The sequence below is a fragment of the Ptychodera flava genome, chromosome 8 (assembly GCF_041260155.1).
Source record: "Ptychodera flava strain L36383 chromosome 8, AS_Pfla_20210202, whole genome shotgun sequence".
Taxonomy (NCBI): Eukaryota; Metazoa; Hemichordata; class Enteropneusta; family Ptychoderidae; genus Ptychodera; species Ptychodera flava.
The window spans coordinates 10049421-10071452 of NC_091935.1; the positions used below are offsets into that span (position 1 = coordinate 10049421).

The 22032-nt window shown below is 38.3% G+C and overlaps 2 protein-coding genes across 2 annotated transcripts in view; both read left to right on the forward strand.

Moving 5' to 3' along the window:
• The window catches only part of LOC139138430 (cell cycle checkpoint protein RAD17-like), a 29771-nt gene extending 22450 nt beyond the window's left edge, over positions 1-7321 (forward strand). Inside the window, exons 13-16 of the mRNA XM_070706815.1 lie at positions 152-301; positions 1854-1974; positions 4920-4977; positions 5946-7321. Of these exons, the coding sequence (XP_070562916.1) occupies positions 152-301; positions 1854-1974; positions 4920-4977; positions 5946-6129 (513 nt within the window). The 3' untranslated portion in view covers positions 6130-7321. The remainder of the gene's footprint in view (positions 1-151; positions 302-1853; positions 1975-4919; positions 4978-5945) is intronic.
• A 9213-nt stretch (positions 7322-16534) lies between these two features.
• Positions 16535-17350, forward strand: LOC139139502 (DNA-binding protein Ikaros-like). The gene has a single exon (XM_070708415.1). It carries the CDS (start codon positions 16535-16537, stop codon positions 17348-17350), a length of 816 nt encoding a protein of 271 aa, XP_070564516.1.
• The last annotated feature ends 4682 nt before the right edge of the window (positions 17351-22032 follow it).

The window sequence follows — 22032 nt, forward strand, 5'->3', positions numbered from 1 at the left end:
ACTTTTGTGTTTTTTATGAAAGATTGGACCTCTCAAGAAAGGCTAAAGGGTCCATCTCAAAAATAAAGAGTCCAGGAAGTGAAGTACTGCTCTGACATAATCGGTGTTGTACCCAATTTAAAGAAAGAGATAATATCAAATTTGTTTGCAGAGTCGGTCAGCCCTTCAACAGTACAGTTCATGTGTGGCTGCAAGAGGAGTGATTCACTGTAACAGTAAGAGAAGTCACAGTGGTAGGAGTGGTGGCGGTGGTGGATGGAAACCACTGCATAAACCTCAGTGGTTTGAAGTCAATAGAAAGGTGATAGCAGCCATCTTTATGAATTTAAATGACTTTTCCACGTTGTTTTTGCAGCAATGATGTGATTTTCATGCATCGCATTTCTTTTCAGTATTCTCTAAGTTTTATCCATGCGCTCAAATGTAGAATATAAGTAAAATTTACAGTAAAATGAATCAATTTTCAAATAGTGTATAACCAGGCTATGAAATTTCTTGAGTAACTGACTAGACCCAAACCATTTGATACCAATTAGAATTGTTATCCTTTGGGTCTTCTTTCTATTTTTTTCTATCCTTTATCCTAACCCTCATGACTCCCTAGGTTACCAGTGATTAATATGAAATGCTGGTTTGGTCCATTTATCTTCATTCCAAGGGGTATAAAGTTCTCAGATTTCCCCCTTACATCGACCCTACACCTTACATAGCAAATTTCCCTTTACATAGATAAATAACTTCAATAGGAATTTGAAGCTCACAAATGTCAACAACACCCACCCTACCATGTGTCCCTGCATATAGATACAAAGTTGCCGGCATGGCGTCCCATTTACCTGACTGCAGAGCTAAAAGCCATTCTGCTGATGTCCAATTGTGATACTTGACTTATTATCTGATATGAAACTCACAGACAATGAGATCAGATACGGTCATGTTATCTCTACCAAAAAGCACCACTCAAAGGATGAAAAGGTCACGGCCTACTTATCTACAGGCCTTTTCCCTCTAATTTGAACAAGCGTTGCATAGATTCTTGCAAGTGGGTCGGACACAACCTCCGGTCTGACTTTAATTAAATGTAGCTCAGTTACAATACTTATTGAAGACCTGGATTTTGTACCTATGAACATACCACAATGTTGTATCTATGCCATTCCCTTGACCAGAGAACACTGATATACTTACTTGATAAGGCATGTACACAGGACTAGCAAATTAGACTGTCTAAGGACTCATGTTGATACTGGTCAGGGAATGACTGATACTGCACAGATTTTGCCCAGCCATGCATGAATACAGCTGTGTTAAAGGGACATAAGCTGTAACTTGTGGCAAGTTTTTCAGTATTCTGTTTCTGTATATCAACTACCGTTTCTGACCCTAATCCATTTGTCATGCTGAAATTTTGAGTATTCTTTTTGTCAATACAGCTTGTATGTGTGTAGTGATCATTGTTTATTGTTTACAAATGAATTCTAGTCCTGACTTTAATACAGTTTTCAACAATGACAACGGAGATTATACTCATATAGGTTGTGTTGATATGCTAAATACTTGGCATTAAAATTACAGTTTAGGGATTCATTGCAGAAAGTGTAGGGAAACCATAAAACAAAAGTTCTAAAAAAATAGCCAAAGATACGGCTTATTGAGCTTTAAGTCTCCATACCCTGTCACTTTCTCCTTTCACTCTGTTTAGCAATCTATTGTTTTTGGTTAAATATTTGTGTAGCTTTGTCATCATGCCATGATGTTGTGCTTTTAGCCCTGTTTTCTGCACAGTATAACACTTCATAACAATTCACAAGTCACATTTTCTATCTGTTTTCCCCTTGTCTTACATTTCACAGTATCGGAATGGTGCTCTGACCGCCAGACATTTGTTCAGCGGCCATTGCTGGACTCCAGTGGATTTACAAACACAGCTGCTGCCGTTCTTGGCACTCACAAATGTGCCATTGAACAGTCCAGGTAAATACTGACTTGACCTACACCACTACAATGTGTTTTCTCAGGGTGTTCATAAAAGGGGCAATTTTTGCCCCTTTATCAAACAAATCAAATGAAGGAGATTCGATTATACTTGAATTTTTTTGGAGTAGCAAGAGTGAATTTCTTGCTACTGATTAGATGAGGCACACGTATATAATGTAGTACATGTAGTTGAAAACCCTCCATTGGACATAACTGTGTTCCATTTAAATACATTTTTATGTTCTCAATTTATAACAATCCATATGTGAGAGTTACTGACCAACCTGAGTAAGCATACAGCATTTGTCAGTCAAAAACAGGGTACCAATGGTAGTCAGTTTAAAGGTAGTATGTGCCACAAAAGTGAAAGACTTAACTTTCCTAAATGAAACTCTCAACCATTCTTTTACCAAATCAAGAATTAAAATCATGGGTCACCGTGCAAAATTTGGAACTAGCGATACAAATTACTCAACATTTTGTGATATTTGAAATTCAAAATTGTCACCGTTCCTGCCTTAACTTTATGGAGAAAAATTTAAAATTGTGCATTTTCGAAACAGTAAGATGGTGACATTTTTTCATACTCAAATAGCTTTAAAATGAGCATTCACAAGTGAAAGACCAAAATTGTGAAAATTTTAGAGTATGAATATCCGTCTCAGAGGTGCTTTCTCTACCTGGATTGTAGATATTTTCCTATAATATCTTGGATAAAGTCAGTGGAAACAAAATTTAAATGTTCCAGATTATCAAACCAGCAGAATATTGTCACCAACAATGTACTTTTACAGAATGATCTGAAATAGGCTACCTAACCAAGAGCCCAGATAAACTTTGATTATCATGCTATTTAAAGCCATAATTCTAAACAAAATATTACCACAATATTCTTTCACCTAGTCTGATTTTATGTATCACATTGTTACCATTACGTGTACGTATACTCTAGTAAATATGAGCTGGTCTCAGAGTTACATTCTTGTTTATAGTAAAGAGCTGTAGTCAGATCTGGTTTATTGATACACAAACCCAAGGTGTACCAATGGGAGCACAAACAGTCTCATGTTGTTATGGTAACACAGAGGGTTCATGTACAGTGATATCGTCAGATTTCCTCGCATCAGATGTCAATGTTGCAAGGAAAGAAGTTGTGTAAGCACCAAACATTCTATATATTAATCCAGGTATCAGCAATGCTCACATTCATTATGCGTAACCCTTTGAGTGCTGAAATTTTTCCCACCAAAACTATAGTGACACATTTCACCAATTTTTATGAATTTTTCCGCAATTCTTTTTATAATTTTGGACCAGGTGGACAGTACCTATTATGAACTCCAGTTTTTGGTCAAAATTTAGGAAAAATAATTACAAAATGTTTGGACCTGAAAAAATTATCTGGGTTATACTTTATAAAGGCAAAAAAAATTGACTTTGGCGCTCAGAGGGTTAAAGCATATGCCACCTGTACTGAATCAGATTAGGTTAAATACTTGTACAGGATTGAAAAGGAAACATCTGAATTTTGTAATATAGGAACAGCTACTTTAATATTTACAGTACTTCTAAACCAGAACCTTTAGGGCTGGCAGAAGATCTGACATCCAGAACACAGATTGAATACTAGTTTATGAAATACCATACATCTTTGCAACACACAGACAAGCAAAATAGAATGAGCTTTGTAAAGTAGGAAGAGATGTTTTATCACTTCCTGAGAAAGATTTTCTCTGCCTGAAGCACAGTGTCTTTCAGTTTGAGAGAAAGCACGAACAGGTCTGTGAGACAAGAAAGTTTGACTGAGAGTGCGTGGTTATCAGACAGTTTTGTCAGGGACAAAAGTTGTAATAGTCGTTTTTCCCGCCACCATCTGTCTAGTATTCATGTGACAACCTTTGTAGGTCATTAATGAGCCAAACAGAAAAACCATAAAAAGAGTGTTTTATTGCCACAATAAAAAGTAACCATGTGGTTGCCTGGATAATTGGGGAAATGATGACAAGATCTGAATGGTTATTGCCCATCTGAAGATTTCCCCAATTTCTCAGGAGGGAGATGTATATCGACAGTAAAGATGTTATCTGTCTTCACCACATCATTAAACAGCCGGCAGGGCAACACGACAGCGGGGACATTCCATTGTAATGAGGGTCTCAGATTACAGGGGTCAATCGCCCCAGACTGAGGGAGCATTTTCGCTACCTGAACTCACAAATGATGCCATCGCTTGACTGCTTCCATGTATGAACAGATGAAGTTACATATCCTTACCATGGCAACCAAGGCCTGTTGTGGCAGTTCTTTGAATAAAAGGATTCTAAGATGTGATTCTTAACTGTGTATTTCTATGGTTAATTTATCGAGGGTATCAGGCCATCTTGTACTTTGTAATTGCAGATCATTTCATGTCCAGATACATAAGGTTGCAGATCCACACTGTCACAATTAGACCATAGTGAGCCAACAACTTTCTTAACTTTCTCATATCAAGCCTATGAGTGCATTGCTGTGATTGATTTATCTCGGGTATCTGGTCATCTGACCTTTTCTGTCATTTTCAATCTTGAAACATCCCGTCATTAAGGTCAAAGGTTCAAATCTTTTCGGTTAAAGTTTGCCTCAAGGAGATGTCACTGGCTATCCATGTTAAGATTATTATTTGATTTTTGCCTTCCTTACTCAGTCTTTCAAATTGATATTGTCATTTATTAAAGGTGAAATGTCATCAGTATTAATAAATATTATTAATAGATATGCAAAATCAAATGAAACAGAATTTATGCACAATCCATGTCATGATGCCTGCCTTTGTTAAGGAGGGGAGAGACGTTGGTTCAGGAATTGTTCCAGAAATTTTACAAAAACACTATATCAAGGGCCACAAACACTATACAAATTCATATTGATAAATATTTATCAAGTTTTCTTACTCTTTTCAGGACAAATATCGTTTATTCAAGAGGTTTGTAAGTTTACAGATTCAAACTATCAAACAAGGTAAGAAGTTTAATCATAACTTTGTAGCATAATGAATCTAAGGTACTTTCCAATTCACAACCCAGACAATGAAAAGAGCAGAGATTTTGTAACAAATCATTTTACCGCATGTTAATCATAGTTCCAAATGCAGTTATTCATGTAATACATTCAGTGTTCAATGTTATGAAGTTGTTTACCACTGTATAGATCCCAACACAAATCAAATACCTGAATCTGTCTTTGTTTGATGGCCTGGATGAATGGTAATAACCAGAACCACAATGCATACATTATTACAGCATCATGTGTCATCCGCTTATTGTTTTCAAAATGCATTTTTTTTCGGAATACTCTTCTATCAAATATTTACTTCCACTCAATACTCCCACACTCAGTGGCTACATATGCTGTATTAGGCACCTGACACACCCTCACATAGGTACTGTGGATGTCCACCTCAATATGTCACACATCTTCATGCACATACACAATCCATATGGCTAACATTGGCATGAAGATGTGTGCCATATGGATTGGGTATGTGTATAAAAGATGTGCGCCATATGGATTGGGTATGTGTATGAAGATGTGTGCCATATGGATTGGGTATGTTTATGAAGATGTGTGCCATCTGGATTGGGTATGTTTATGAAGATGGGCGCACATCTTCATACACATACCCAATCCATATGACACACATCTTTTATACCAATGTCAGTCGTATGGATTGGGTATGGCTGACATTGGTATGAAAGATGTATCCTCATTGAATGTGTCAGTATCACCAATACTTCACATTGCGTTACATGCCTTTGCATACACAAACTTATCAGAGTTCCAAAGTTCGGATGACACTTACATTGTCAGAGACAACACATCTACAATCTGTACTTTTAATTTAATGTTCTGTTGACCAGAGCACTTTTAAATGACCAGGTTACATGTACTTGAATTACATTTCAAATTTCCTGTTATCATTGGAACAGGACATGGCCAGAGAAGCTGGACGAAAAGGATGTTCATAGTGTACTGCGTAACGAAGAAGAATCCATGCCGGTGGCTGCTCCAAAAAGTGTAGGAGAAGACGAGTCAAGTCAAGCAGCTTTGAGTGTGCAAGGCTCTCAAAGCAGTGATGAAGAAATAGTAATAGAGGACTTTGATGATGACTGAAAGGTCGTGACCTCTTGTAAAGAGACTTGACCACCCACATGGAGCTCTTGAGATGAGGGCTTGGAAGTGTGTGTATTCTGTTGTACTGTCAGTCTGCAAATGAAGAGGTGTTCATTTGACAAAACTACAAATAGTTTCCTGCAATTTGCATAAGAGAAGAATGAACACCTGCTGCAGTATCCAATCAGAATACAGAGAGCAATCTAACGCATATCAACTTGGATTGACTGACAGACTGTGACATGTAAAAATGGAAAGCAGCGGCTGATTTGGAGTTACAGGCATGAAATTCAGAAATTGGAAATCGATGTTCCAAAGGATGACACAGGATAACTGCCTCTATGTCCAGTGTGACAATCAAGTGACATGCACTCATAAAACATATAGAAATCCTTTTTTTGCGATTTACCCACTAGTTTAATACCGTTCAATCCATACATGGTGGAGCATTCTTCACTGTGAAACGAATATGTTCAGTGATTGTGTTCATTTCTTCTCCTACTCACACTTGTGAATGTACAGTTTATTTTTAACCTCATTTCAGAAATGAAGAGATTTTCTCGCCACATGCCTTATAAGATGTGAAAGAGACATTGCTCAAAGTAGTTTTACACACAAACAGTAAACCTTGGAACTGGTTTTATCTCCATGAGTAAACATGCAAAAGATTTCTGATGATTATCGTTGAAGTTGGCGTACAAGTATTGTTTTCTTTTAAAAGTTCCAATCTGACAAACTCATATCAAGATGTGAATTGCACTTTCTTACGAAGATTCAAGACTGTAACCTTTGAAGTTTCAGTTTAATCTTCAATCAAACGGAAGGGGTACAATGCAGTGAAAACATCCATCCCATAGCAACTATCCAGGCTTCGGCTTTTGTCTATGGAAGTTCTGATTAATGCCATAATTCATGTCACAGGATTGGGATTTGATTTCAACTGTCGTGAGGCAGAACCAGCATTGGTTGAAACCCAATCAAAGCACGTCTGTGGGTTAAAGAATAGGAATCTAAAGTGTCAGTGATGACAAAACTCTTCCAGCATTTGGTGTTTCAACCACCTGCTGCCTTATGGTATAATGTTCCAGCTTTCTTTGAGTGCATTGTCCACAACAAACTGAAGAGCTTGCTCCATGCATGTAAATAGGGCAGAAATGCGTTTTTTTGAATATAAATAAAGGTTTGTAGTATATACAGAGATTTTGATTTTCATTTATGAAGATAGTGCACATGATCTTGTGAAGATGTAAATTAGTCGTTTTTATGCATGCTTGTGCGAACGTAGTGGGGGATTAGTATCATTGAACCTGATGTAGGTGTACTGTGTATGTGTGGGATATGACCATAAAAAACTAGATCGTCAGAAATATGAATAACTATGTTTTAATACAAGTTCAAAGTACAAATCACAGAGAGTATGTTAGTCGGTGGCTGTTAGAGATAATCAGAAGGACAATAGTAACCATTTTCATCTCGCATCAAAATTTGACCAACCAAGGAGGATCCTACCATAACTCTAGCAGTACTTTTCAAAGAATACTTACCGATGCGACAGTGTATTTGGTTGTACATGTAAAAGCAAAATTTGTTTAGATAATTTAGTAAAAGGCGGCCAACTTTTGTTCCTGGGAAGCCATGTTAACGACTAAGCTGGTATTCAAACTGTTGTGATACTAGCACACCACAACCCTCATGTTGGCCCACCAATTGTAATCTGATGAAGCCCAGGTATCTCTATATTTAATGATTCAAATTTTAGAATCTTTTCCTGCATTATTTGGCACAGAGGCGGAGTGTTACATGTATTTGTTTCAACCTCCGACAACTTGAGGTAGTTGTCTTTGCCTTGACCGTAAAATTGCGTGGATTCTTGACTGCACACCCCGTACGCCATGTCCATGGATTTTGCTCAATCATTTGCTCGTTTGCCCGAATTCCCTCTTTCGTGTCCCGTGCACAGAAAATTATTGTTCAGCTTTCGGTGTTTTAACGGCCAGATTGTCTTGCCGGTTTATTTTTGCCATATATATCACATTATGATCATGTTTTATCATCTTTAGAGGCTGTCTACCCCAGTGAACAATCTTAGTGATTCACAGAAAGCTACGCCTGCTGTCAATCGTCAAGGGAATAACTATAGAAACGCAGTGTAGTCTGTGAGGTTACAATCGGTCAAGTTGGTTACTACATGTCATCGTTAAACATCTGGAATCATGGGGAAGGCGTTGCACTCTTCCACCTTTTAATAACCAGCGTCTCATCTCGATACCTCAATTATGTTTGTGAAAATCACTGATCTATTATAGGGCCTTTACAATTGACCCTTTTACCAGACCACCGACAGTAACCAATAGTTTTGATTTTGTAAGTTTATGTTCCCCTTAGTTATCAAGTGAATAAGACTGAAGTTGAACGCAAGGACAAACCATAGGGAACCCAGAAGTCTGGTTGTTGTTGTTGTTTGTATTGTTGTTTATGTGTTAATGTTGTTGTTGACCAATAAAATTCGACGAACATAACTGTTGTGTTGTTGTTAATGTTTCAAACGTAACGTAGATGTCATAAGAAACGCTACAAGAACACTACCATTACTTGGTCCGATACATCTCTCTGCTAACGTACACTCTCTTCATACACGTTAGCAGAGAGTTGTATCGGGCCAAGTAATGATAGTGTCCTTGTAGCGTTTCTTATGACATCTACGCTACGTTTGAAACATTAACAACAACGCAACAGTTATGTTCGTCGAATTTTATTGGTCAACAACAACAACAACAACAACAACAACACGACTAATAAACATAAATAACAATAGAAACAACAACAACAACCAGATGTCGGGCCAAGCAATGGTAGTGTTCGTGTAGCGTTTCTTATGACATCTACGTTACGTTTGAAACATTAACAACAAACAACAGTTATGTTCGTCGAATTTTATTGGTCACCAACAACATTAACACATAAACAACAAAGCAATACAAACAACAACAGCAACCAGACTTCTGGTTTCCCTATGGACAAACGAGGAGAAAGATTGTGAAGGGGAGATGTTCCGTTAATGTAGTCGCAGTCAGTTTTCTACCGTCTGGAATTATCAATCAACTGTAGGTGCATATCATATATATATTGAGAATGATTGCCACAAACAAGCATCAATCGTCACGGTGGAGAAGAATCATGTATCTATCTACTACGTTGATTTGATGTTCCCCAGAAGGAGGATATTCCCGGCGATACGAAGTTCACTTCCGTCGCGGTTACAATGACCGGAACAGCGTGCCCACGCACGTCAAAACCCATTTCTACCTTCTCCGTGTGGGGTCGTCAATCAGATAAAAATTGACGCAGCAGGCGGAACGTAATCCAACCTGTGATACTTTACCTCCCTCCTCCATCTTTCAATCATAATTTCTCATTGCGAAATGTATTGCGTTTATGCAGTGTTTTATCTGGGCTGCAAAGTTGCCGGATTCCTGCCATGCGACACGCCTAGCGCCTTGCCTCATCCCCCCCCCCCCAGCAAATAATGAAGGGGGTTTTGATGCAGTAGCACTCGAACCATGGACTGCAGCACCGTCCGTGGTCGCACGCGCACAACTCGTAATGGGACCACCTGATGATACAGAGCTTCCCAGTCACATTTACCAAGTGCCTGGCAGCCAGGCAACAATGTACCGTACACCATTTCAATCTGGTGCAGCATGGCGTTCAATTATCCTAAATTCGATACAATAACGCGTATTGTGTTGCATTGTGTCAGATTAAATCTCATATGGTGGTGGTGAGTTCCATTAACTCTAACCGTGCTATAATCAACACCAAGAAACATTACAATGTGCCATTGTTCTGAGCGCTAAGCCCTAGCTTGTCAGATAGCTCAGTGCATTTCTCTGAAAAAATCGAAGAGTTATCTACGATGAAACGAAAAAATTCTGTGACAGTCATCGATTTCACAGCAGCTCAATTATAACAAACGCCCTCGCAATTGTGACCAGGATACAAGCAATATTCCCCTTTAGTATTGCAGAATATAGTATGAAACGAAGCTATGACATGGGTGTTTTCTTTTTAAGCGCCAGAGGATAACTGATAACCCACAAATTTTAAGCAGTCTTAAGCTACTTTTTTTTTCTAGACGTTGGGTTTCCCTACTGTACATCCCAATCCCGGCCCGGTAGAGATTAACTTTCCCTTAATAATGGTACGCAGCTTAAAGGGTTCGTGAAAACCTCTGTGAGGTCTAGATCCCCGGATAGAACATTGAAGTGTCGAGAATTAACAAATTATATCACTGGCGGGCATGTGTCGATTTTGTGATGGATCTTTGTATCTTTTACTTGGCGTACCATGTATGGTTTTTATATATAACATGCGTTTTCTAGAAGTGTTTTGCAATCCCTTGATTTATTATTCTCATAACAATTATGACGCACGGAAAACTGGGGTCTTGACCCCTCCCCGCCCTTGATGAAAGAATTGCCGGTCACATGCGTCACCTCTTAAAATAGGTGGTCCCATGATCAGTTTTATCCGATCGATAAATGGTAATAAAATATTTTATTTCAACTTTTTTAAGGTTTTGACTAGAGTCTGTATTGCGGTGATGCATTCAGTACAGAAGGTAGAATGCGACTTGGGGACAAATAATGGACTTTGAATATTTCATAGCACTGTTTGTGTCTACCACTTTTAGAGGCTAAATATTAAATTTGAAGGTCGTTGGGTAACTAAAATTTCACAGGTGTTTTTTGTGAAGATCTAGAGTTAACACACAGATGGCGGCTATTTTAAATTTCAGGAGTCGGTAAATATTAGGTATAGCACCAATTGAAATTTTGCACGTTGACCTCCGACATTCATTCTTGATTTCGAAAGTGAATGACTTAAAGTTTCGGTATGGAACGTTTGAGAAGTTGAAGTTTTTCAAGTTCGTGGCGAATACTACCTTAATATGTAATAATGCATGGATAATGGACGTAACGTTTTATGTTCATGGGGACTAAACGCATATGGAAACCTTCAAAGAAGTGATCAGTGTACCCTTCACAATACCAAGGGTTTGCGCAAGAACGTTCCGGATGTCGCGATCGTACTTGCGCATGAAATGTGTATGTTTTGGGATTGTTTTCTACCAACGAATAAACGCGCGCGTTTTGTAAGATAGTCGTCTTACAGCCGTCTGAAACAAGTGCTTTGAAAGTGCTGTCCCAGAAATAAACGTGATCGGAGAGTTATTATACTATGCTGGTAGAGGGCGGGCCAGGAATTCAAAACCATAAGCATCACGGTTTGATGGTTTGAGAACGCGGGCTGCCAGCAAGTATAACTTATAAGTTGCCATGGCTTTCGCCCCCGTTCTCCCCCCCCCCCCCCACACACACACATTCATATATAACGTGTAATACTTGGCGTAATAATGATACGTCATCACCGATGTGACACAAGTCTACACAGCAAATTAAAAGGGAGAATTTTCTCGGTCATATTTTCACCAGTTATAGTGATGAGTTTTTCCCCTCCCCGTAAATTGAAAGCTCCCTTTTTAATGCAACCTGCAAAAGTGTTACGATACTCTAACATTTGAAATATTGCTTCCTGGTTAAGCCGTAGGGAACTCAGGCTCCTCGTTTGTGTGTTTTTTTTGGTTTATTACCTATGTATGATTATTTCCATATACAACAAAGAACCAATTTGAGTAATATTTAGTCATGTTTGCCAATAAAGAATGGTGTTCGTTTGTTAAGTAATTTCGTTTGTTTGTTTGTTTGTTTGTTTGTTTGTTTGTTTACAAGTATAGTAAATAATTGACACTTTAAAAAGTTTGTAATACAATCTCACGTATGAAATAAACCATACTCCGCCTTTGCCGTGAGAAGTAAGCACTAATGTTTACCCACCACTCTCTAAATAAAGGGTGAGTATACAGAGAGAGTGGTGGACACACATGCGTGTTCGCTCCTAATCGCAAAGTAAGGCGGCGTATGCGTAGTTTCATACGTGAGATTGTATTAGAAACTTTTTGAAGTGTAATTTATATTGACTACACTAGTAAACAAACAAACAAACAAACAAACAAAACAAACAAAGTAATAAACTAACAAATACCATTCTTTACTGACAACCATGAATAAATATACAACTCTTTATTGGTTCTTTACTGTGTGTGGATATAATCATACATAAGTAATAAAACTACACTCATAAACAAAACAAGGAGTTAGAGTCCCCTGTGGTTATTCATGCAGAAAGTATAGATTCATGAAAACAAACATAAATCAATGTTAGTAGGCAAGTAAAGCCAGTAAGTAGATAAGTGTACTTTTGTCGTCAATGATATGACATTTCATTTCTTAAGACAAATTTCGAGTTTACATGAAGTAGACTTGTCTTCAATCCACTTTTTTAATGAAATTGAAAGTTTGGTACCCGGCGCGACCAACACCACCTGCGGGTCCCCTACCATAATCTCCCGCTTGATTCAACATAGTCGTCTCGTTTTACTAAACTCTAATGCACAAGGGCGTCAGCTGGCATCTGAAAAAAAATTGGTGTTGCATCTGATAAAGAAAACGTTGTGGCTTGCGTGTGTAAATTGTGTCGAAAATGCCAGTTTTTCATAAAGAAAGAAAACGGAGATGTGTTTATCTTGGCAAAGTTACTCGCCACAGTTGTTGTTTTACAGCGGAAAGAAAAACCGATCAGGTGTGTATATAATCTAAACAACCAGCGAAACGTTTGGAAAGTGCATGGTAACCAGAAAGTTGTAGTGTTTGGAATATCCTTCTGACATTCTGAGAATGAAAGACGTTATCTGCGCTGGTAACCATTCCCCTTGCTAGACTCTATTTGCATGCGCATAAAGGGTCAAACGTAACATTTTCGAAGGAAGTTAAAGGGTTAAAAAAAACATGGCCGTTGTAAATACGATGCTGAAGTTATTTTCGTATTCGTTTTCGTATCGTTTTCGTATTCGTATTCGTATTCGTATTGGAGTCACTGACAGAAATTGTTATTTTAGTCCAGGTTTCAGGTATGAAACGTGCAATATACGATATTTACTGAGGTTTAAATATTGTGATAATTTGATTCGTAATTTCATCTGCCAAATTTGGTTAAATTTACATAAATTTGCATTGTAGATTTTAAAGAATTTGTTCACTTCATTTTATTTAAAAAAAATACTTAAAATCGGTTGGATCTGGTAAGGCAGCATCTTCGCTTGCCAATGTCTCTTGACCGGGCAGCTGGATGCACCCCGAAATCAGGTGGTCAGTGCCAAGTAATGGGACTCGTGAGAGCGGATGCAAAGGAGCTGCCCTGGACTGTACCATTGTTTTGCGGGGAGGGCAGATTTTTGTGAGGCGCTGCAAAACGGGTGACTGTTGAAAGCTATGATGAACGGGGGACTTGTCTAGGACAACCATCTGAATAAAAAAATGTGAAAATTGTTATATCCGGTCATCCTTTTGGACTCACTTTAGAATGATCATATCCATTTACAATTTGTATTTCAAGTATTTTACTTGATTTTGATATGGCTCTACGTAGACCTGAAATAAATTATAATAACAATACAATACTTTACAAAACTCAGGGAGTGCGGTAAGGCAAAAATTACAAAATTGCAAGTTACGACAAAGTTGTACGTGCTGCTACAGGGGAGAAAGTAACAGAAATCAATGACAATAGGTAGTTTATCTTTCAGAGTAAAGATGTTAGCAATAATAACATAAAACCGGACCGACCGATAATTCATGTATTACATTCAATCAGGGCTCAAAGTAGCGACCATTTTCAGTCGCATAGGCGACCAAATTTTATGAGATTGCGACTGAATTTTTTTCAAGACATTTCTCCATACCGTATACGTGATCAAATACAACATATATTCGCTCAGTGTTCACGGAGCATTGTCCTGAAAGGCCACGACCCCAAAATACGCATTGAATAAGCATAGCCGTTGAGCGGAGTTACTCAGAGGTTTGAGCGCGTTCTCTCCACTGCACAGCGCTGCCAATGTGTCTGCTGATGTTATCTTGAATGATCTGTCAAAATATCCCATGAATTTAATGATAAATTTTACTACAATCCAATCAAGTATCAGAAGCAGTTTTAGTGCTGTCACATCATTTCAATTGAACCAATCATAATCCCAGCATAAATGTCATCACAAGGGAAAACAAGCAACCAGTAACTGCAACATGTTTCATGCGTTCACGTGCGTAATGAATATTTGCGTTAGTGGCATGTGACCGGCTAGACCATTTCCGGAAATCGTCCTTTGGAAAGCAGATCAAAGCATCGATTTCATCAAGCTTGTACTGGATTATCCTGTTTCATAAAGGTTTTTGTTTTCAGCTAGATCTAAATAGCAAGCAACTTTGTTGAAATATCATGGCAAATCTGCCGGGTAGCGACTGCAATTATGTAGAACCATGGAGGTAGTAGAGAACAGACCATCAGTGGATGGGACTGTGGCGATGACCTCAATGACCCGAGCGAGTTCGATACACGCCACAAGTACCGCTGCGATATCATAGTCACAGCTAGGATTAAATGCGCATATACGTTTGAGTTTTGTTCTCTTGCCTACAAAATATCTATCGAAAGTTGATAGTTGCTGCATTTCTATTCAGAGTTTTTGTTGAAAAAAGTAGCTATCTACGGCTAGCGGCTTAATTGGTCCTCCAAAATAGTACTGCTGAAAGTTTTTGGAGTGACCTGCAGAACGGAGTTGTAGAGCGGGGCAAACTGCGTAACACTAAAACTGGATCGCACAGTAACAAATGACGGAAACCGATCGAGCCAGTTGCGACAGCTACTAGACTAGCTGAAGTCTATTTATCATAGAGTACAGGTATTTCTCGATATTTCGCGATACAAATTAATTTCCATGCATTCTGGTGTATCTTATCATAACGCAAGTTGATCAACATGTTCTGGCAATGACAGTTGACGCAAACGCAAGGAAAGAAAAAGAGATGGGCCGTACTGAAATAAAGACTCTGACAACAGCTCACACATTAATTTAATCTTTATTAGGGAAACAAATGTACCGATCGGGACATAGGCCTATGATACCATTTTATTCATCTCGTTTTCTTTTATGACGCTTTCCCACATCATATGAGATGATATTTTCTTTGCGACAGCAGTCTAAATATAGCATGTCATCGACTTAGGGGCATGCGATAACGTTGAGCCCTGCATTCACTGTCGTTGTGACGATCACTTTCTCAGAGATATCAGTTTAAAACAAGAAAATTACCTTTTAAGTTTACAACTCGTCAAATTGGGCGGGTCAGCTAAATTTCCATTATCGATACTAATGATGTCAACAGAATGTTTAAGTTGGTTGTTGCATGGAGGTACCTCCATGGGTGTTGTGATAGAAGTTAATACGAAAACGAATACGAATACGAATACGAAAATGATGTTTGTTTAAAAAATCTTTCTCCAAAGACTACTACTGGCCCACAGGCGCTAATAGCTTGGTAGTCTGCTAAATAGATCGATTTTCGGCTCGATCTATCGATCCCGTGGTCAGTATGCCCGCCACTGTAACCTAGTGAGTATTTTGGTTACAATGGCGCGCATATCGACTACGGGATCGATAGATCGAACCGAAAACGATCTATTCAACAGACTACCCAGCTAAGGAGTGCCTGTGTACTGGCCGTTTGTTTTTAAAATCTCTCCTCTAATTATAGCAACGATATCTTTCAATCTAGGGCCTAAAAAGATTGGATCTTTTTCAACTTACATTCTCAAATATTGAAGTATTGATATATTGTCATATAAAATTACTTTACTTCTGTAAAGACAGAACTTTTATATAATACGTACGAAATTTGGACTAGAAATAAAAAATTTTGTCAGTGACTCCAATACGAATACGAATACGAATACGAAAACGAATACGAAAACGAATACGAAAATAACTTCAGCATCGTGTTGTAAATCTCTGGATGGATGAAAATCTGTTATCGCAATATTATTTGGCACAGCCGTAAACAGGTATTTGTTCCAGTTAAGGGAATAGTTGTCAGTACCGCATTTAGCCTTATATCCCCAATTTGAAGGCTTCGCCATGGAAGTCCACCTTTTTTCGTGTGATATCTGCCCAAAGACCTTCCGCTCCAAACAAACATTGCTCCGCCATGTTCGAATTCATAAATATGGGAAGCAGTTCCGCTGTTGTTATTGCGAAAAATCTTACACCAGACGTTATTTACTGACCGACCACAAGGTGCGTTGTCATGGTGTGGAGAAAGCCCCACAGGTTCCCATCTGGTTGCCCAAAACCAAGACGAAGGCGGACGTTATAAGCGTAAATACTTTCGACCAAGCGCCGCGTCCCAGCTGCAGCTGTTTGCGAAGGTCGATCAATGACGCGGGCGACGAGATGGCGGTTGAAAACGAGAATGAAGGAGACGGTAGCGGGTACCAGGGCGAACCATCGTCCCAAATGAGCCCAGAGAGTTCAAGTTTGATCATTTCCAACGTCCAGTCTCTCAGCGACACATCCCTGTTACAAACCGGAAGTAGACGGGACGTCGACGACGCCAACTATGACGAGGGAAACATTCAAAGCAAGTCAGAGCATGAAAGTGCACAGACCGCCGATGCATACATGGTCCACGAGTACCACGAACAAAACGGGAATGGAAGCAACGGGATGCCTCATCCTGTTTCCATGGAGATGGTCAACCTCCCAGATGAGCAGTCGAGAGATGGGAACGGCGAATCCAAGGGCAGGAGTAGTAGAGGGGGTAATGCTCGGCACAACACAGAAGTTGGTGCGGATGCCATGTCCACAACCGACACTGAGGAGAGCAGTCGCCTGGAGCGACTTCTGACCGAGGGATTTTCATCGCCGCCCTGCAGAGGCGAGAGTGATTCTCCAAGCAAGCTCAGCACAGCCAGCTCAGTCAATGACCCCAAACACATGACTTATTCAGTCTCAAGACAAGCCAAAGGCTCAACTAGAGTGTCAGGTTATAAAGCTGCCGAAGGACACTCCAAGAACATGAACAGTAACGTCATCACTACGAAATGGGGCTGTGACCATTGTGGTATATACTTCACCGACCAAGTGCTGTATTTCCTGCACTCCGGGTTCCACGCCAGAAGCAATCCATTTCAGTGCAATAGCTGTGGGCATATCAGTCAGAACAAATATGAGTTCAACACCCACATTTATAGTCAAAAGCATTATTAATCAAACATAGGGCAGTATGTTTTGAGTAAGTTCGTCTTTAAATTATAAATGTTGTCCGGTAAAGAATGATTTCTTCAAGCAATTTTGACTTGCTTTGTACATTTTATTTATAAGAAATCTTGAATAGAATATAAAGATTGATGTATGGTAATTTTATGTTAAGTTCCTGAGCAGCAAAAATCTTCCTGAGTATGAGCATGGACTGCAGTGCACAAAATGAAGATGGATATTTTTTGATTCGTCAAATCTAATTGTTTAATGGTCTATCAGGGGGCCATGACATTAGTTAGTGTACATAGTTATTGTTTGTCCCAGCCAAGCAGCAATCAGTTGTTTAAAGGGGAAAAGTTGCTTTGTTTTCATCTTCGTTTTTTGTCCGTTTTGTGTAAAAAGTGAGATCAAGGTCAATCAGCCCTTTTTCTTTCAAGCAATCTATTCATGTTTACTACCTTAAAAAAGGAGTACATTTTCAAAACAAAAGAATATGGAAATTATGCGTTGTTATGTTAATTGACCACCCCTATCTTTTTTTCAAGCTTTGACATGAGAACACAGAAGGGTTATTTATGGTGCTTTGACCACATACAAGAAAAAATTGTTCTCCTTGTCTGTTCTTTGACTAGTCTTGAAATGTGCTGAAATACTCAGTACCAATCAATGGCCACACACAACATCTCCCTGCTTGATTTTTTTGGTCAATACCAGATATACCAAAAATTGTACATTGTGGTGTACACTGTCACAGTGTGTGTTGTTACTATACAGGCAAGCCATGTATAAACACTGCTACACCATGTACAAAGATTTTAAACTCAAACGAGTATGGCCTTTCTCACATTAAAACCTGTTTGAGTTGAACATCTTTCAGTTGAATTTACATGCAATGTAGCAATTTGTTTTTGCCAGTTAACAATGAGATACCTTATAACAAAACTTCAAGCAAGCCCTTTGCTTACATACAAAGAGGAAATACTTACAATCTTCAAGTTATATGTCAACATTTTTGGGTTAGAGGACTGATTTATGTAATTATTTGACATCAAGAAAGGTTAAAACACAGTGACTTTTACCCTTCCAATGCTGTTCACAGATTCAACAACAACCTAGGTGTTACTCCCTAATCTTGATATTAATATCAAAACAGAACTGTTGCAAGACAAACCATACTTTTGTTGGAAATCAAATGATTTGAGAAACATTGGAAAGTTTACCTTTAAACATAGAGACATGACCGTTATCAAGGTTAAACCACACATTTAAAAATGGTGAATAACATTGGTTGAACTCTTAAGCATCTCTATTAACCAGTCATTTCATTTTGTATTTGATATGCCAAACTGTTTCACCAGACTTGGATAGTTACCAAAGTGCACTGACTTTTAGACCCTCAATCATAACTCACATTAATTTATACATTTACCTCATCCACATAAAACAATTTGCCTAACACTTTCCAGTAAAACATGGGTATTTCGGTGGAAAATATCACATACCGGTATACTAGCACACTGTGTCTCATAAAAGATAGGACAGATACCCAAGGCACAAGTGACTGCTTACAGTTTCAGGGTTTGATTGACACTGTTGGAGCAATTATCAGCTCATCCTCGTGAAATGGCCTTGGAAGCCATATGCTACCATATCAGGATCTGTTTATTGCTGAGCTCCTTGTTGAATACTTGGAGGTAAAAGTGGTACCTGGCTAGCTCCATGTATGGCAGTAGTAGGTCATATAAAATGGATGTGATAAGGCTTTGCCCTGTCTGGCGATGCAAAGTAATCTGTACCACCATTTTAATACTGTACATTAATTTATTCATGGATGTGCACTTGAGAGACATTGCTCTTGTACATACGGAATTAAGTTTGGTTTATAAATGATGTAGTGAAATGTAGGTCCACAGCATTGTCATGACCTTTCTTGCCTATTTTCTGATTGTATCATGAATAATGATTGCATCACAGTCTGAATCGCAAATCAATCTACAGGTTACATATTTTCTGTTCTTGTAGAGCCTGTTATTCCTGTCAAGGTGTTCATTTGGTTTTTGATCTTAAATGCTTGCCATGTATTCATACCTTTGTCCAGGTGTAGTTCACAGTTGCATCACAGAATAAGTAGTGTTTTTCGTTGTTATACATGCACCTGTAAGTCCTCGCTGAGAAGTGTACATGAAGTTCTATTCGATAGTTGTTGTATTGTTTGACAAAAGCAATGATTTCCTGAGGGAAGCAAATTTTCTTTTTCTTGTTATTTTTTGTATGAACTGCCCTTTTTTGGGGGAAAGAGTACAACTCAGAAATACTCTTGCCATAGTGTAGGAGTGCGTTATTAGGCAAGTTATAGTGCCAATAGTAACTCCACTAATGATCAGATTTCTGCTTTATGGACGTATCCTTATTTCACAACAAACAATACAATAAGATATTATTGATGTTTTCAATTTGTTTCTGCCCGCTAATCAGGTGGATTCTGAATCCCCTGAAAATCAAATACTTTTTCGAAAAAAAAATCACCCTGAAGTGCAAAGAGTAAAGTAGTTAAAAGTTGTTGGATCAGTAGAGTTTATAAATTGAATCTCATCTAATGTCAGATTGAGTGTAATTTCCCTTGAATGGGACTTTTGTACTGCCGCAGGTGAAAATAATGATTTTATTACAACTGTTGTGGAAGTAACTACTTGTTTCTTTTTGGTCTGGAGAGAGAAGACAGCTTCCTCTGAATCTGATGCTTGAATACAGTGCGTTCTTGAAACCTATCTTTGAAGGGACAGTGCATTGATGTTATTCATATTTAAGTCTCATGATTTGTTAATCAGATAAATATTTCTGAAACCATTTCTCAAAGAGAATCATCATATAGACTGTTTTATCAGTAGGTAGTTTTTCTATTGCTGTAATGTGTGCTAAAAGAGTACGGAAATGGCGTCTCTTTGTGAACTAAGTTCACCCAAATATCACTATTTTGTTACCTTGTGTTTGCTAACATAGTTCTACAAAATCCATATGTAAACAGAAATCTTCTGTCTGTATTTTGTTAGTCTACTGTACTATGTTACAACATTTTATCTCAACAAAGTTATCAGAGAAAAGATTGCTTCCACAAACCAACTGCTCCGAAGGCCAATTTTGCATGCCAAGACAGCAAATGGATATTTGTCATTCTACTCATTGGGCAGATGTGTGAATACTGAAGGACTCTTACAATCTGAAACTCGACAATTTGACATTGACCTCATCCAGTGGACTACTTAGGACATGGACTGAAATTGACTTTGGTTTGTGAGGTAGTCTCATGATTGATTAACTTGATCAAACTTTCAAAGGAAAAAAGGACTCACAGCATGAAAATGGTCAATGTTTGACAAGAAATAATACTGTTTAGAACCAGAGATTTAGGACAGTGGTATAAACTTATGCCCAAGCTGTCATTTAGATTATGTGACATTAAGCATATCAGGCAAACATAAGATTTCTTGTGGTTTGACTCAAGTGGGAACATTTTCACAGAACATGTTACAACTAGTTAGTGGTCTGTGACCCCTTTTATAGGGGGATTTACAAGGTCACCAGTATTGTAAATCAGTGTGTAACATACGATATTCAAAAATGCTGTGACAGCTATGTTATGTCTCAGCACACATGAATGTGAAAAAGTCGCATTTCTCCTTATTGCTTGATGAATCAGCTAACCTTAAATTTGTAAAGTCCGAGTGGTATATGTGATAAATGTCTTGACTTTTGTATTTTATTTCAAAACCTTGTCAACCTCAATTCCAACTCAAATCATTTTTTATGTAGATGTAAGATGACATATTTTTCTTGCCATGTTTCTGTACTCGTCTTGCTACCTAGCGCCATTTATGAAGTAAAAGTTGACAATGCAACTCAAGACCCCGTCTGACCTGTGGTTTCAATAGACTGGTGTGGTTGTGTTTGATATCCCTGAGTGCACATTTCACAATACATACTATACCGAGGCTTTTGATGTCCACAGAGCTTGTAGGTTAAACAAATATGTTTGTTTCAAAGTCATTAGTAAACTGTCCTTTTCTGTTGAGTGTTTTGCAAAGTTACTTCAACCATCCATGTTCATGACCTCTATACTGACATTACATCCTGGTGTTTTCAGTGTCAAACAATGTGCCAATCCACAACACTGATCAAGGACAAAATCAAAGCCAATATATCCACTGAATTGCCATTGTAACTTATTTTCAAGCAAAAATATTCAGTAAAATTTTTCTCAAAGGAGTGTGTTTAATACTAAGAAAATAACGAGATGTAAGGTTGCAAAGTGGTCAATAATGGCTGTCAAGTTTGAAAAATAAGTGATCCTGTGGCATCACCATGTTATCCAATACACTGACATCACCACTTTATGTACTGACATCACCGCATTACGTACTGACATCACCATTTTATACACTGACATCATCACATTGTGTACTGACATCCCTCATTATGTAATTACATCACCATTTTATGTACTGAAATCATCTACTTATCAGTCAGTGATGTACGAGTACACAGATCATATCACCATTGAATTTCCCCAGAATCCCCCCGAACTATGTGCAACAAATATGTTGAATTTGTGTGTCCTGCCACGTTTGAAGATTCCAAACGTTTCTTGGACATTTTACTTCTCCATTTCCCCCAATATAAGGGGGAGAGAGACC

Excerpts from the sequence above, each read along its gene's own strand:
- LOC139139502 (XM_070708415.1), top strand. The coding sequence starts at position 16,535 with ATGGCGGTTGAAAACGAGAATGAAGGAGACGGTAGCGGGTACCAGGGC.